The 16,857-nt window shown below is 52.4% G+C and overlaps 2 protein-coding genes across 11 annotated transcripts in view; one reads left to right on the top strand and one right to left on the bottom strand.

The window, feature by feature from the left end:
• The window catches only part of ASXL1 (ASXL transcriptional regulator 1), a 76,483-nt gene extending 69,177 nt beyond the window's left edge, over positions 1 to 7,306 (top strand). For 4 of the 6 annotated variants that reach the window (XM_032350994.1, XM_032350996.1, XM_032350993.1 and 1 more), the window contains 5 exons: positions 95 to 258; positions 353 to 449; positions 1,807 to 1,912; positions 2,200 to 2,833; positions 3,362 to 7,306. In XM_032350994.1, coding sequence (XP_032206885.1) covers positions 95 to 258; positions 353 to 449; positions 1,807 to 1,912; positions 2,200 to 2,833; positions 3,362 to 6,280 — 3,920 coding nt within the window. In that variant the 3' untranslated portion in view covers positions 6,281 to 7,306. Of the gene's footprint in view, positions 1 to 94; positions 259 to 352; positions 450 to 1,550; positions 1,724 to 1,806; positions 1,913 to 2,199; positions 2,834 to 3,361 lie in introns of those variants that run through there. The other 2 variants (XM_032350997.1, XM_032350998.1) reach the window with 2 other exon arrangements.
• Positions 7,307 to 11,877: 4,571 nt separating this feature from the next.
• The window catches only part of NOL4L (nucleolar protein 4 like), a 130,241-nt gene continuing 125,261 nt past the window's right edge, over positions 11,878 to 16,857 (bottom strand). For all 5 annotated transcript variants that reach the window (XM_032350999.1, XM_032351000.1, XM_032351002.1 and 2 more), the window contains one exon: positions 11,878 to 16,521. In XM_032350999.1, coding sequence (XP_032206890.1) covers positions 16,301 to 16,521 — 221 coding nt within the window. In that variant the 3' untranslated portion in view covers positions 11,878 to 16,300. The remainder of the gene's footprint in view (positions 16,522 to 16,857) is intronic.

The raw sequence follows: 16,857 nt of genomic DNA, 5'->3' as shown, positions 1-16,857 counted from the left end.
CTGGCACTAAAATTTTTCCCTCAGTTGGCATTTGCTCTTTTGCTTTGAAAAGCTGAAAATCTATACCTTGCTTCTTGCTGCTTCAAAATCACAGGTCAGATGAAGCGCAACAGAGGGGAAGAGATAGATTTTGAGACGCCTGGGTCCATTCTTGTCAACACCAACCTCCGGGCCCTGATAAACTCTCGGACCTTCCATGCCCTGCCAGCCCACTTCCAGCAGCAGCTCCTCTTCCTCCTGCCTGAAGTGGACAGACAGGTGCAGATGGGTAGCCACCTCTTTGCCTCTCTCTGGGTGGGCTTCTGTTCTCTTTCTGAGTTTCTTTATTGTGCTTTCGCCTTGATCCTTCTAGGTGGGGACAGATGGCCTCTTGCGTCTCAGCAGCAGCGCACTGAATAACGAGTTTTTCACTCATGCGGCTCAGAGCTGGCGGGAGCGCTTGGCTGATGGTGAGTGGATGTTCTCAGATGGCTTGAGAGGCACCTGCCTTGTGTGGCGGCACTTGTCCTGGGTATTTAGAACCCACACATTCATTTTGCACCAATCTCTCCCCCCACCCCCAGGGTTATTTAATAATATAAGGCAGGCTTTCCTCACTATACCGATGAATGTGGTGGGTGTTAACTGTGTCTGTAGCTTTAAAGAAGGTACAGAGTGTTTGGGCTTTTGCTGTTTTGAGTTTATGTATCCACCTGCATCACCTCATCACCATTAGAGCTCCAGACTCGCGGTCTTCCCAGTAATGCTGGCGCTGTCTAGATGGGTGGAGGAGAGGGCGCCATGGCACGGACTTACACGTTGAGTTCTACCAGGTGCTCTTTTTAGACATTGCCATTTGGAGTGGAGTGATAGTCAGCTGCTCTTAATTTAATTTTATGGGGAAGCTATGTGGGGAGTGTGCTGGGAGGTCCCTAAAGCAACTTCTAGGTTTGATGATTCACTGGGAGGCCTCACAGGACTGCTCCTGCAGCTGTACTCATGGCTATGACTTATCACAGTGAAGGAATACAGAGCAAAATCAGCAAAGGGAAAAGATGCTTGGGGTGAGGTCCAGAGAAACCCGGCGCAAGCTTCCAACGTCCTCTGTTAGAGGAGGCACACAGGATATGTCCAGTTCTCCCAACAGTGAGTTGTGACAGCACGTGTGAAATGTAATCTGTAGGGGAAGCTCAGTAAGACTCGGTACCCAGGTTTTTTTTTTTTTTTTTTTTTTTTTTTTACTTCGAGCTGATTGTGCGGGAAACCTCTGCCTGGCACATAACCACATTCCAGATTCCCTGAAGGAAAGCAGGTGCTTGCTGTAAACCATCTTGTTTGCATAAACAGTTTAGGCACAGTGAACCATTCATGTTAGTTAAGGGGCTGGGAACCCTCCTGAAATCCAAGCTCCCAGATGTCAGCCAAGGGCCAACCTTGTAAGCAGGCCTTTCCAAGAACAAGCCATCAGGCCTGCTCTGTGAGCCTGGTTCTGCACAGGGAGTAAGAATGGTTCTTTTCTTCATTTGTTTCTGTTTTGATTTTCTGATCGATCGATGTGTTACTTGTCGAAGACTGATTATCCGAGGGAAAAGTCAATTTCCCTCATCATGGAACTGTTCTGTCATGACCGTGAACATGATGTGGCTCTGGAGAACACAGGAATAAATGTGAAGAAGACAGCGTTAAAAGGAAAAAGAGCTCCACACCCACCAAAGTCCTGTGTATTTTGAAAAGTCCTGATGTGGTGGAATTGTAAGCGTTGGCTTTCTGTAAGACAGGCCTTAGCATCCTGAATGCACACACTCCAGAAACTTTATTTCTCTTTAGGCGAATTCACTCATGAGATGCAAGTCAGGATCCGACAGGAAATGGAAAAGGAAAAGAAGGTGGAACAGTGGAAGGAAAAGTTCTTTGAAGACTACTATGGACAGAAGTAAGGCCCTGGGTGCTGCGAGTCCTGGTCTGGGCTTTGGGGGGCAGAGAGGCAGATGCTGTCTGAGTTCTGAGTTGCACTTGCCAACATGTGGGGTGAGAACAGGTTGGCCACCGTGGTTTACCCGGCTTGTTAAGCTTAACACCATTCGTAGGAAAGCTAACATACATTTTTCTGTGGTTAGTGCTTGTGTAGCACGCAGATTTATTTTGTTCTGATTTAACAGCTACACTAAAATAGGCATGCTCTCTCTGCCCTGTAACTGATGGTGTGAGTTTGGTTTGCAGATTGGGTTTGACCAAAGAAGAATCGTTGCATCAGAACGTGGGCCATGAGGAGGCTGACATCAAGAGTGACTTGCGTGTCCCAGGAGAATCAGCACGGCCACAACGTGGTCCAGCCACCCGGCAGCGAGATGGGCATTTCAAGAAACGCTCTCGTCCAGATCTCCGAACCAGAACCAGAAGGAATCTGTACAAAAAGCAGGAGCCAGAACAAGCAGGGGTCGCTAAAGACACACAGTCTGTTGCCCCAGACATTCCTGTCTATAAGGATGGGGAGGCTGAGAGTGACTCAGCAGAGGCGGGCAGCCTGCATCTGCCTGGCACAGCCTCTGTAGTACCTGACCCAGAGAATCCTGAATTCCTGACCCAACCGGTGGCTTCCCGGACGCAGACTGATCCAGGCGACCTGGCACGGGCCTCCGTGTCTCCAGACAGGATTCCCAGCTTGCCTCAGGAGACTGCGGATCAGGAGCCCAAGGATCAGAAGAGGAAGTCCTTTGAGCAGGCGGCCTCCGCATCCTTTCCCGAAAAGAAGCCGCGGCTTGAAGATCGTCAGTCCTTTCGTAACACAATTGAAAGTGTTCACGCCGAAAAGCCACAGCCCACCAAAGAGGAGCCCAAAGTCCCGCCCATCCGGGTAGGCAGCTACCCCTGTCCTGTGGCCAGGTTCCCTTCAAGGGTCAGGATATATGCAGAGCCCCTTTGCAGAGACAGAAGTCTCCAGGTGCTTGTGTTAATTACATGAGAGTGTAGAGCCCTGTACAAGAGAGCCATTCATGAGCCTGACTTGATGGCCGAGGGATAAGGTTCTTTTCTTCCTCACTGCTTTGTTCACTCTGTTGAAGTTCTCTCTGGAGGTCAGAATCCTTTGCGGTTTTTAAATCTTTTATTAGGTGGTGTAGATTCTTTGTGCAGTGACTCACATAGTCCCACCAGAAATTAAATTTAGATAGAAGCGTGGCATATGACAGCCCTTGAGTGGAGTCGTCTAAGAATGGTGTGGTGTCACGGACAGCCATTTTATTGCCAGTATTTCATTTTTAAAGGAAATTATTTGATTCTTAAGGCCATGCCCCCTAAGCTACTAGAACCTTGGTTTAGTTCTGCAGTTCCTAAGTCCGATCACCCAGTCAACTAAAACTGTTTTCCCATTCCTCTCTTGCAGATTCAACTTTCACGTATCAAACCACCCTGGGTGGTTAAAGGTCAGCCCACTTACCAGATTTGCCCCCGCATCGTCCCCATCACGGAGTCCTCCTGCCGGGGCTGGACTGGCGCCAGGACCCTCGCAGACATTAAAGCCCGTGCTCTGCAAGTCCGAGGGGCGAGAGGCCACCACTGTCATCGAGAGGCGGCCACCACTGCCATCGGAGGGGGGGGTGGCCCGGGTGGAGGTGGCGGCGGGGCCACCGATGAGGGAGGTGGCAGAGGCGGCGGCAGTAGTGATGGTGGTGAGGCCTGTGCCCACCCTGAGCCCAGCGGAGCCCCGGGTACCCCTGGAGAGTGTGCGTCAGATCTACAGCGAACACAACTACTGTCGCCTCGTCCTCTGAATGGGGAGCATATCCAGGCTGGGACTGCCATGTCCAGAGCCAGGAGAGAGGACCTGATTGCTCTTAGAAAGGAGGAGAGCTGCCCACGGCAGAGGGTTCCAGATGTCCTCACAAGTGGGCTAGAAGATGCTTCCCAACTCCCCATTGCTCCAACTGGGGACCAGCCCTGCCAGGCTTTGCCCCCACTGTCCTCCCAAACCCCAGCCCCAGAGAGATTAGTTGAGCAGCCTGCTTTGCATCTAGATGTTAGAACTGAACATGAGCCTGGTACCACTTCCTGGGAAAGCGATGATGAGGATCGTGGACCCTCTCTTCCCCCAGATAGTGGTCCTGTGCAGTCTCTACTAGGGGATGTTGTATTGGAAGGAGGACCTGGCCAGGCTCTAGACCGAGACGATCACCCCACTATGAAGGATCCTGTGAATGTGACTCCTAGTTCCACCACTGTATTGCCATTGGCTGGTTGCCCGCAGGATAGACGGTGTGATGAGGAATTGGGACTTGGTGATTCATGCCCACCCACGAGGGAAAGTGCTACTAGACAAGAAGACTTGACAACTGAGGCCCTCGTCTCTGATGGTGCTGCTCCTTGGGTGCTCGGCCTGTCAAAGGATGAGGCAGTGGGACAGCCTGGACCAGACTTGAGGGAACGTGTCCCATCTGTTGAGCCCCAGGCTGTAGAAGAGTGGGAGAAAGCTGTGCCCATCATTCCTGCGTTACCTGGGGAGTTGACAGCTGGGGAGGGGCTAGACCCCCCTAACCACTTTCCTTTGCTCTGGACAGTGCCGTCTCAGGGATGTGCTGATGATGGCGCTGGCAGCGACCGCAACCCAGTGGAAGGTGAAAAGTTGAGAATCAATGGAGACTCGGAGGCACTGAGTCCTCATGGCGAGTCCACAGATACAGCTTCTGACTTTGAAGGCCACCTGTCTGAGGATAGCAGCGAGGCTGACTCCAGCGAGGCCACCGTCGTGAAGAGAGCCTTGGCGGTGGACACGGATGAGAAACACTCTTGGAACCACTCTGCCTCACTCTCCAAAATGAATGGTGACCGGAGTCTGGTTACAAGGACAGATAGCATGGCTACTCCTCAGAGCTGGGTGTCTCGTGTATGTGCAGCCCCCCAAAAGATTCCAGATTCCCTGCTGCTGGCTAGCACCGAGTACCAGCCGAGGCTCATGTCTCTGGGCAGGCCTGGGTCCTCACTGGAGGCCACTAACCCACTCGTGATGCAGTTGCTGCAGGGTAACTTGCCCCTAGAAAAGGTTCTTCCTCCAGCCCAAGGCACCGGCAGACCAGAATCCCCACGACTCCCACTTATGAAAGAGCAGAGCCTTGGCGGCTCCCTGGGAGTGCGATCTTTGCAGGATTCGGCAGAAAACAGTTGTGTGGTTGGCAAGAGCAGCTCCCGCCCTGTAAGAGCTTCAAAGGAGCCTCTTCAACCTGAGAGCCGTGAAACAAGCCCTGGTTTTGCCAGGCTGGAGCCCAGCCAGGCTCCTGGAGCACCCCAGAAGATTTCTAAGACAGTCCCAGGTCTGGACTCCCTCTATGCAGGGACAGAGCTGACGGCTGTCTCTGGGAAAGCAGAAGTGGATTCCAAAGAGCAGTTTTCTCCTGCTAGTTTGGAAGATAAGGAAGCCAGTGACGTGTCCCAGTGCAGTAATTTGAATGCTACCCCAGCCAGAAGCCCTGGAAATCTCACTACCTCGAGAGCCCCTTGTTTCTCATCTCCAAATGCAGTCTCCCTGGATTCCGATCAGACAGGTCGGGCCCTGGGTAGTCAGAACAGTGCTGGAGGCCAAGGGAAGAAGCTCTTTGGCCCCAGGAATGAGGCTGCAGCCCTTCAGCGCCCCAGACCTGTGGAACCAATGCCACTGCCCGCTGATGCCCCTCCTGGTTTTCCCAGTCGGAAGTTGGGGCCAAGCAAAAACTTTGTGTCTGGTGGGGTACAGACCGCCAGAGAAGACTGGGCTCCAAAGCCTCCACCTGTCTCTGTTGGTGGCATCAAGAGCGAAAAGACTTCTGGGGGGAGTCCTCTCAAGGCAAATGCCGAGAACAGAAATGCCACTGGGCCTGGTCCTCGGGAGCTAGTGGATCAGTTGCAAGGGATGCCCTTTGTCCTTGACCTGCCCTTCTGGAAATTACCCCGAGAGCCTGGGAAAGGGCCTGGGCAGCCTCTGGAGCCTTCCTCCATCCCCTCCCAACTCAATATCAAACAGGCATTTTATGGGAAGCTTTCCAAACTCCAGTTAAGTTCCACCAGCTTTAATTACTCCTCCAGCTCCCCCACCTTTCCCAAAGGCCTTGCTGGAAGTGTGGTGCAGCTGAGCCACAAAGCAAACTTCAGTGCGAGCCACAGCACATCCCTTTCCTTGCAGATGTTCGCCGACAGCAGCACCGTGGAAAGCATCTCGCTCCAGTGTGCGTGCAGCCTGAAAGCCATGATCATGTGTCAGGGCTGTGGCGCATTCTGTCATGACGACTGTATCGGACCCTCCAAACTCTGTGTATTGTGCCTTGTGGTGAGATAATAAATTATGGCCATGGGAAAAGTTGTATATTTAGTGTGCGTATTTTGATAATGATTGATCTTACATCTGTATACAGGATATCATTGATATAATAGACTCTGTTTCTCCAGGCAAGAACACTCTTGCCCCTCCCTAAAATTTGTAGTGCTAAAGCCCCTCTGTCACTTACCAACTCTTCTGGGTCTGCTGGAAGGGTTTCCTGCAGGGCAAGGCATTGGGCTGCCCAAGGTCAGCCGGCCAGCTTGAGCTCTTGTGCAGACAGAGTCTGGTGTGGTGTGGGGAGCCAGCCTTGACACCCAGAGGGACTTGAAACTGAAGAAAGACCGTTGTGTTCTCCATCAAGGGAACTAACCTGCCCGAACTGAGTAGGCATGTCAGTCTTCCACTGCCCCCTCCCTGCCATCTTCCCTTCTGCTGCTCCCTCTGGGGGAGCCCATGGCTGGGGAAGCCAACACAGGGTTAAAGTAACTCCCAGCAGTGCCCACTAGGGGGCCCAAGCACCTGCTGACCTCAGGGTCACAGTTCAGTCATTTGACAGTTGACAGGAGCCAGTTTGACCTTTGGTTCTGTTGCCGAAGCAAATTTGAGACCTTGCTGTCTCAGTACAATTCACTGGCCTGCAGGAGCTTTTGGAATCTTGAATAGACTTGCTCGGACAATGGGGTTGGGCATAGGGTTGTCTTTCCTTTTAAAATGCCACCTGTAGACCTTGTGAGGCAGATGTCCAGACGTTTGGCAGGTGAATTCCTCTGCTTAACATACTCCCTGTCACTTTGGACTCGATGGGATTGGGCATCTCCACGCACCTGTGTATGTGAAAGTCATTTTACATTTCAAAGCAGTGTGTGTTTCTTATTTTTATATTTTTAACTCTTTATCCTTGGATGTATAAAGTGAATTTTTTGGCTTCTGTAAGTATGCTCTATGCACCTCTAATGTTTTATCATGTATTTATATGTTGTACACAGTACTGGCCGATTCTGTAAATGGATGTATTGTACAGAGAACACAAGTGTCTCTCCCTTATTAACCGTCTCCGGCGTCATCTCATTAAAGTGGCGCGTTTCTTTCCGCTGGTGTCAGAGCCGCCACGTGCTGTGCTGCAACTGACGTGTGATCTGCCAGCGCAGCCCCGTGCCCTGTCCTGGTCGCCCAGTGGACCCGCCATGGCCTGCAGAACTGCGGCCAGCCCTCCCGCACTCTGCCGAGCAGACATGTCTCGCCCCTCACGTCTCTTCTCTTCTGACCTTCCACTGGCCGCTCGCTGCCATACGTGACAAATCACCGCCACCAGTGTTAAGTGCTCTGGAGTCAAGGGTGAGTGCTGTGGGTGGCCCCAGGCAGGGCTATCCAGATCTGGCTCCGGGGTTCCCGCCTTCAGCAATATCTGCCATCTCATGCACTTCTGACAGCAGGTTGGGGAAGAAGCAGTCACACCTGTTGCCTTCCTCTCTCTCCACACACCTCCAGCGCATAGACATCTCCGTAGTTGTCTGCCCTGGCCTTGCTTCCTGCCTGATTTCTTATACCTTGCCTCGTTTCAGGGTTGAGAGCTCTCCTTTTTTTTTTTTTTTTTTTTAAGATTTTATTTATTTACTTGAGAGAGAGACAGTGAGAGAGAGCATGAACGAGGACAAGGTCAGAGAGAGAAGCAGACTCCCCATGGAGCTGGGAGTCCGATGCGGGACTCGATCCCGGGACTCCAGGATCATGACCTGAGCCGAAGGCAGTCGTCCAACCAGCTGAGCCACCCAGGCGTCCCGAGAGCTCTCCTTTTTGACTTTGGTTTCCCTGTGTGAGTGCTTCAGTGTGAAATAGAAAATCAGTGTGACCTCAGCAAGTCTCGTTTCACCTGAAAAACCTCCCCCACCCCCTTTTCATCTGCTGTGGCATTTTTGTCATCGGAAGCATGGGTGAGAAGGTTGGCAGTCACGTGGTGGTGTCAACGCAGTATTGGCCCCATCCGAGTTGTCAGCTTTCAGAGTCTGTTTACCAAAGACAGGGAGCTGAGGCTCAGGTGTGTTCGATCCTCTTCTTCCTTCTGCTGGGACCTTCGGGGGCATCTAGGCTACAGGTGGAAACAGTTCTGGTCCATCGGGCTGCCCAGGGAAAGCACTGTTCTTGTACGTCTCTTGTGGGTTTGGAAAAATAAACCTGTACAGCCAGCGCTTGTGGTCTCCCATCATCTTGCGTGGCCGCCCCACTGGGCTGGGAAGGAAGGCCAGGAGCACAGAAGCCAGCTTGCTTCACCTTGCTTCCTGATCCCGTGTTCTTGGCCTGGATGCTGTATTGTGAGGTTAGTGCTGAAGGCCCAACTTGCCACTTTCTGTGGTCTTTAGATGCTGGGTGTGGCGGCATGGACCAGGAGCAGAAATCTCACGAGAGTGGTGAGGGCACTCATCCCGGCTGCAGTCCCCAAGAGATTCCTGATGGCTGGTGATCGCTGGGGGTGGTGACCTGTTCCAACTTTGGGAAAAACCTGTCAGTATAAGTGCCTTGTATCCCTGCACAGCAGGCAGCTGGGAGGGGGGCTGCTGGCATCGGAGGTTACCTGTGGAGGGGGCCTGAGGGTGACAGGCTGCAGTCCCAGATTTACTGGAGTACTTATGTGCATGATTCTGGGCTTAGAAGAAACTACCTTAGCATAGAAATAACACGTTGAAAAAACACACTGGAAGTATTGGTGAATGCAAATACATTCCTGTTAGCTTGTGGCCTGTGAACTGGTGAAAGTAGGCTCTCTCTGGTGCCTGAGCTTCTGGGGAGCTGTTTGCTGCTGGTGGTGGTGCTGTGTGTGTACTGTTGCCGTTGTGGCGCGGCCCATTTGCTGGTCCTCGGGAGCTTTATGTTCGGATCCGGGGCTGGTTACTTGTCAAGGAGGCAGCAGAATACGGGGCGGTTGCATGCAGGCCTTGCTTCCCACCAGCTCTGTGGCCCCAGGTGGGGCAGCCTCTCTGAATGGGGACAGTAATTCCTGCTTCATCGTTAGCACCTTGCACGTAGAAAGTAGCCCAGACCGTTCGCTTGCACCTGGTCAGTAGCTGCCCAAACTTGGAGTAGAAATCTGCATGGCTCCTGACCCCTGCCTGTCCTTTGGCCCAGAGGGCCTGTGGAGGGGTGGGCCTCATGCACTGAGGGGTGGTGCGGCCTCTCAACGGACATCTGGCTTTTGACCTCACACTTTAGTTGTTGAATATGCGGTCCTAAGTTTAGAGACTGAGTTCCTTGTAGGGGAGACTGTTTTAACTCATGATCTGAAGGATGAGGAAACCCTGATAATGTTCAGAATAGGGAAAGGATATTATTCTACTGGCCTGGTGAGCATCGTGACATTACGTCCATCCTGCTCTTAAGTCAGATCCTGCTTGAGAGGGATATGTGGGTTGGGTGCGTGTGAGCTTAATAGAGTGGCCGCTGATGATTGGGGCCTCGGGGGACCAGAGCCTTTGCCTGCTTGCCTCCCAAGAGGAGGTGGCACAGGCTGTGTTGTGCTTCTGTGTGGGCACCGACTAAACTGATGGGGAAAGTGAGTTTGTGACCTTGGAGACGAGGACTTGAAACCAAATGTTGACAGTGCCCCATGCTTGCTCTTGTCTTGGTGCATCAGTTTGAAAGCCTGTACTAACGACCAAAAGATGTAGATGAAAGCCCTACAAGGAAAGTAAGAGTGAAAAAGAGACAGCTGTCTGTGCGGTGGCCCTTAACCTTTCTGGGAACACAGACTCCTTGGAGAGCCCGACGGGTACTCCAGACCTCCCCCAGGAAGGCACATCCACATGAAGTTGGGCAAACTATTTCAGAAGGCTCATCGGCTCCTGAGGCAGCTGGGACCCTGCATTTAAGAGCCCCCTGACTGGTAATAAACCTCATAAAATCTGGGTTTATACAAGAGATCCAGGAGGGGAGTGAGGACTTTGCAAAGGATTCTTAGGTTTCTGGTAAACTGGGCTTCCCTAGTGCATGATCATTTTATTTTTTTAAAATTTAAGTTCAGTTAATGAATATTAGTTTCAGAGGTAAATTTCAGTGATTCATCAGTCTCATGTAACACCAGTGCTCTTTCCATCACATGCCGTCCTTAATGCCCATCGCCCAGCTACCCATGCCCGTACCCCTTCCCCTCCAGCAGCCCTGTTTGTTGAGTTCAGTGTTTCTCAGAATTTGTCTGATTTCATCTAATTTTATTTTTCCCTCTCTTTCCCTATGCTCCTCCATTTTGTTTCTTAAATTCCACATGAGTGGGATAATTGTCTTTCTCGGATTTATTTCGCTTAGCATAATAATACCGTTTTCATCATTACTTTAAAATTGCACTTAGGTGCATGTTCTCCCCTTCCCCTCCCTGAGTACAGGGAGGTTTGCCTGTTTTGTCACCGAATAAATTTTAGTTCACCATTCCTGTGGGGGCATTCCTGTTTGATGATATCCTGTCCACTGCTGACAGCGGTGGTCCTGGGGCCCCATGTAAAGAAGCCAGGGATCAAGCAACGCTTCTCCGTCCTTGAGGAATGTCTCCTCCTCGTCTTCGATCCTGGAGCTTCTGTCCTATCCCGTCCTGTCCTGTCCGGTGGAGCTGCCAGTCCTTCATCTGGAGGTAAGTGCTTTCCTGGTGCCGGTGAGCTCTGCGGGCAGTGGGGCTGGGCTTCTGATACGCTGGCCCAGGTCCTGGGGTTTTCATGGTCCCTTGGTGATTCTCAGCGGGGATAGTTTGGGTTAGGACAGTCGTTTCATGAAATCACTGAGGCATTGCTGCCCTTGGTCCCTACGTTGCGTGAAGAGAGGCACATAGCTGCTGTTTTTGGCTTTACGATCCTTGCTCATCTTAAGAACCTTGGCCCCACACTGTGTTCCCTGGCTGTGGTAGCTTCAAGCCACCGCCCCTCTCTTTTTATCTATTTCATATATTAGGGTATTGTATAGAGTTTCAAAGATTCTGCCACTACAAAAAACATCGTAAAAACTGCAATGTAATGTATGTCTGTGTATCTGAACACACAATTTTAAAACTAACCTTTATGCTTGTAACTTGCAGAATTGTTTTTTCAAACTCAATGACAGGTTTGCCCCCAGCCATATTCCTGGAAGTTTTCCTCAAGGTGTAGCCTAAATGATATATGCAGGATAAAAAAAAGTCTGTGTACAAGTAAACAGCTCTTTTCCCTTAAGGAGGGCTCAGGAGTTTTGGGACAAACGGAACATCAAGTGTTGCAGGTTAACAGCCCTCAGTCTTCCAAGCCAGCACTGAGGGGCCGGTGCGCGTGAGCCTGGTTTCAGTGGGGCCGGGGGAGCAGGGGGGGCGCATGTCTGCAGGGGTACTGGTGGGCATCCCCGGGAATGGGCCACCTGCGCCTGCCACCCGGCGAGTGTTAGTAAAGTTTCGTTTCCTTCTCTTTCCAATGGGCTAGGTGTGAAAAGAAATGACAGGCTTACTCATTTGAGGAAAGTTTACCGAGGGCCTTCCATGGTGGGCTAGCGCGCCAGCTGGGAAAGGTGGTCTCCTTACTAGCAGAAGGGCAGGTCGGTGCCGCCCTCCACAGGTGTGCAAGGAAGAGAGCTGGCTGGCGGGGCTGTTGAGAGGACACGGTGGGAATGAAGCATCTGGTTTGTTATTCAGTGTTTATTACGTAGATTCAGTCTTATATATGATATACAGATTCAAAAGAAAAAGGATTCCACATACTTATGAAATCAGTGCATTTAGCAAGTAATACCATGGAGATAACAGCTCGATTAACAGCTCATTGGTCTTTTGTTAAGTGAGGGAGAGGGACTTGGCCTGTGCTAGTCATTCCACAAACAAACAGAATTTAGTTGCATCACATAGAGAAGACACATTCTAAGAATTAAAATATTAAGCCACATTTACTGGAAAAAACTCACTATATAGAACACAATTTTTATAGAGCATCGAGGAGGAAGTCATCACCTGCTTAGAAGAGCCACGTTAAGTTGCATAGGTGCATATCTGTAAAAATATAATTTAGAGGTGTAGCCATTGATTAAGTAATAAAGAGTCACCTTTAAAAGTTGGTGCCATCCGCGGTTTGTCTTAAGTGACATATGCTTACCGTCTGGAGCCCCCTGCCCCTCCTCAGAGGTCAGGCTTCCAGAGCAAGCTGCCTCCAGGGGGGAACCCTGAAGGAATGCTTGTACCATCTGCACGGGGAAGTCCTAAAACCTCATCTCCGATAAGAAACTCACACTCTCCCCAAACATGTCTAATTTATACTGGAGGATTGACAGCCTCTTGGGTTATCCCTAAATCCTAGGTGGCTTGACCCTGAAGGTCCCACGAGTCACCTCGAACCACCTCCCTACCCCCACCCCTACACCCCAGCCAAACTGCTGGGAGACCTCCACTACCCCACAGCTCTGCCGTGAAGTCCTGTTTGCATGCTCCTGGAGTCCACACAGGTCCCCCCGCCCCCCGCAGCTGCTGGGACATCTCGGCGCTGCCCCCTGCTCCTAACGGACCACACCACAGAGGCATATGGGCCATCTGCCGCACGGAGATTTTTCTGAGCTTAGAAAACGTATTTTTCAGCAAATCTTGAGTTCTGTGTGGTGTAGGATTTTCGTTTTTGTTTTTAGGTGGAAACACAGGTAAAAAGAGAGGTTTTTGTTTTGTGGCTTTGCTAAGCAGATGAGCTTAGTGAGGTGCACCTTCCTCCTCAAGAGCGAGTCTTGCAGAACACACAGGGACTGGGGCGTCTGTACATGTAAACAGTACACTTTCACTGAGTCCAAAATTAGGAGCAAAAATACAAAGGTTCACATTGGTCTTAGGTAGATACAGGCGAAAAAGGATTGAGCTGTTTAGCTCAGAAACAACAAAAACAAAGTTTCTAAAGCACCACTAAATTATATAAAAATCAGACCATGGACGGATTGAAACTGGTATTCTGGTGAAATACTTTACTATCTTGTAAAAAGTTTTACAAAAAATTACAAATTAAAAGTATCAACCCTCTGAGTTCAAAGCAGCATTTTGAAAATGAACTGGTAGTTAATCCTGTAACCACCCCTGGAGTCGTAAGTGGCCCTTAGGAATAGGGATGGCCGGGTTCCACCTGTTTGAAATCCTTGAAAACCCTGCTAGCCCCCTCCTGTCCCCCTCCCCCCCAACACGGTCCTGGGGTACAGACTGTACTGGAGGTGACGGTAAAATGAATTTCAGATGGGTCACACCATTACTGGTCTATAGATGTCTACCATGAAGACCAAATTCCCATTTCTCCTGATTCTACCCTTCTGCTGGATTTAGCCCCCGGCAAAGACTCTGAATTGGTGTCTTCTACTCTTGAGTTACCTTTTAGCTTAGGATCCCCAATGGAGAATTTGTGCCCTGAGGCCCTCTGTGAGAATTTTAAATGGCTGTGGGGCAGGGCGTTGGAAGCTCCCTTTGGGAGAAGGCAGTCCCTGGGGTGAGGGTGAGGACAGGGATGGGGGTGGGACAGCAGTGAGCTAGGTCCTGCAGACCCAGCTCTTCGGTGCTCTCCAAGTCAGGAGCAGGGGGAGGGGTCGAAACTGCATCTTTGAAAACTGAAGCAAAACAGAACAAGTTCCCTGACTGAAAGAACTAACAGAGTGCTGTTTGCACACAGTGACTTGCTCCTGATTCTGCCGTCACGGGGAAGGAGCCCACAGAGGTGGCAAGGGCACTGTGGCAGAATCCACTGGCCCAGAGGGGCCGTGGGGAGCCCCGGCCCGCAAGGCCTTCCTCTCAACACCAGTGCGCCTGCGCAGGCTGAGGTGGCCTGCTCAGGAAAGCGGGACTCTCACACCGACATTTAGGATGATCTTGAGATCTAATCCCTCCTGTGGGGTGGTGGCAGCAGCCCCTCCCAGCCCTTCTCACTCCAGTCTGTGAGGAAAGCACTGCATCCTAGCCTGGCTAGGGAGCCTGTTTCTGGGAGGGGGAATGACAAGTTAAGCAGTTGGTATCAAGAATTCTAAGGTGGCGATTGTCTCTGCCAGTTTTTAACATTAAGATTCTCACAAATTGCCTGGGGTAACATTTTGCAAAAGACCTACTGATTACTTTGTAGTATTGTTCACACACACAAATATTTACACAAATTGAAACGTCCGGGAGTAGCACTGAGCAGGTGGGGCTGGATGTGTGGATGGTTGGGGTGGGGGACAGGCCTTGGGCACTGGAGCTTGTGCTGTGCTAAGGGGGGAGACTCGGGTGTCCTGGTCCTGACCAGAGAGGCCTGGAGATTGGTCAGATGGAAGGCAGAGGTGGTGTGGCTGGGTGGGGCGTTGGAGGCCACTTGAGAAAGACCGCCCCCAACTACTGGGGGCTGGAAGCAAGCACGGGGAGGGGCACCCTACCTTTCAGTGGCTCCAAGGCCCACAGCTCGGGCATGGATCTGAGGCGGGGTGGGGCATCCATGCAGGAGCCCCTCCCTGGCCCTCCTGAGGGTGGTCTGCCATAGTGCTGGGGAGCAGGTAGCTGCAGGAAGCTGGTTTGGGAAGGGGTACCTGCTCTGGGGTCTAGTGGCTGTGGCCGTCCTAGGGTCCACGCAGCCCTGGCTCCCCTGGGGCCTCTTTGCTCTGAGGGAGGAAAGGCAACAGAGGGCTTCTGCCGGCTCTGGGCAGGGGCGGGCAGCAGAGAGCTGCTGTCATGGCTACGGAGTGTTGCATGGAGAGGCCCCGGGGGCCTTCTGAGGTCCGGGTGAGTCCCTGGTTTTAGCAGCACTGGTAGGTATTGCACTGAGCAAGAGGAAGTGCCTACTGGGGAGGAAGGAAACCAGGCCAGCCTTTTCTTTCTGCCCTTTTTCACACTCCAGGGATTGTGGGTTTCTTCCAGGACTGGCCCCTGCAGAAGGGCAGGTCCTCGGAGAACCCAAGTGGCTTCTCTACTTCTATCGATGTTCCCTTTACTCCAGCTCTGGGGGCAGAGGACAGGAGCTGCAGTCCGACCAGGAGCTTACAGCTGCTTTTCCTATTCGGTGGCTGCATGACAGCTGGGGGCCCACCCTGAAGAAACAGGCCCTTTCTGGCAGGTGTCTGAGGGCCCTGGGCCTGTGTGGAGAAGTGTTCAGACCTGGCTCCCTGGGGGCAGGTGAGAGCAAGGGCCCTGCGGAGCAGCTGCTCTCCCCCAGCACTCTGTCCCGCTGAGCAGCCAGGAGGGTTGGGGCCAAGGGGCTGCAAGTTGCTGCTTGTGAGGGTCGCAGCCCTCTCTGGGCTCCAGGTCCTGGCCACCCCTCTGGACTTACCTCCCAGGCAGACACCTTGTGTGGGGGAGTCAGGAGATAGATAGCCATTCAGAACGGGCTCAGGGCACATCCTGGAAAAAGCCCACGCTGGAGTGTGAGGTAGAATACAGGAGACCATGTGACTGGGGCATCTGTGGAATGGGGGTACGGGAGCCATTTTTGTCTTTGCTTCGCATTGGGTGTGGGTGAGGTCCTCAGGCTTGGCGGTGCTGGGCACGCGGGAGGACAGCCCGCCCGGCGCCCGCCTCCCCGCACCCCGCCCTGCTGGCCCCCAGCCCATGCCAGTGTAGTGATACGGAATGTTAGGGCACAGGGATACATCCTTCTGATCAGACAGACATAGACTGGCAATCTGTACAAACACAAAAGAATCCATTTTCAGAAAAATAAATTACTAAGGGGAGAGGAAGAAAGGGTCCACTTTGTTTTTCTCAATAAATATGCAATTCTGCTCACCTAAGACTTGAAAGGTAATTATCTGGGGGTGGGATTCTAACATCAGGGTCCACGAAGATGATTCTAAATAGAGCTGCGTCCCCAGCGCCTTGTCAGGGGAGCCCCAGCCCTTCCAAAGCTGCCCCATTGGCCTCTTCCAAGCAGGTCAGAGCACCCGTGTGGTGAGATTCCAAAAAAAAGTGTCCTTGTGCCCAAAGTCGCAGGTGCTTGGTGTGTGGCTAGAAACAGCTCTTTTGGATCCCACCTCTTTCAAAAAAACAAAATGTACCAAGTGGTGAGGCAAGAAGCCGGGCCGGGACAGCCTCCTTCCCCAGGGTAGTGCACTCCAGGTGCCGCGGGGTCAGTTCTGCTGTAAAATGAGGTTTTCCAGTTCGTCCGCGGAGCGCAGCAGGAAGGCGGCAGACTCTCGGTAGCCGGCGATGAGCTGCCGCACGGCGCTGATCTCTGTGGGGCTGAGCTGGGCAGCGGGCATGGTCCTGCTGGTGCTGTTGCTGGAGGGCGTGGGCGTGGGTGTGCTGGAGGCTGTGGTGGCCCCGCCTTTCATGCTGAGGTCGGTGGGCCCTGTGGAGAGGAGAGCGTAGGTGAGGAGGGGAGCTGAACCCTCACATGACATCCGGGAGGGGACGTCGCTCTGTGCGTCGTCTTGGGGGCCTGCTGTGGCTCAGGCGCTCTGGCCTCAACAGCTGAACCCCAGTGCCTAGAATGGGGCCCGGTACCAGCAGATGAGACGTGGGGTTCTCTGCGAACCCTCAGGGCAGTCCGGCGGGGAAGGGGACCTTATGGTCGATAGGTGGAAGTTGGGGAGGCCTGGTGGTGGGAGGTTTGCCCTGGGTCACATGAGCAGGGTGGCCCGTGGCCAGGGGCTCTGACTCTAGCTCCCTGGCCCCGCTCACACCT

The sequence above is a fragment of the Mustela erminea genome, chromosome 7 (assembly GCF_009829155.1).
Source record: "Mustela erminea isolate mMusErm1 chromosome 7, mMusErm1.Pri, whole genome shotgun sequence".
NCBI classification, from domain to species: Eukaryota; Metazoa; Chordata; class Mammalia; order Carnivora; family Mustelidae; genus Mustela; species Mustela erminea.
The sequence above is the reverse complement of the archived record's forward strand: the minus strand, read 5'-3'. Positions and strand labels throughout refer to the sequence as shown.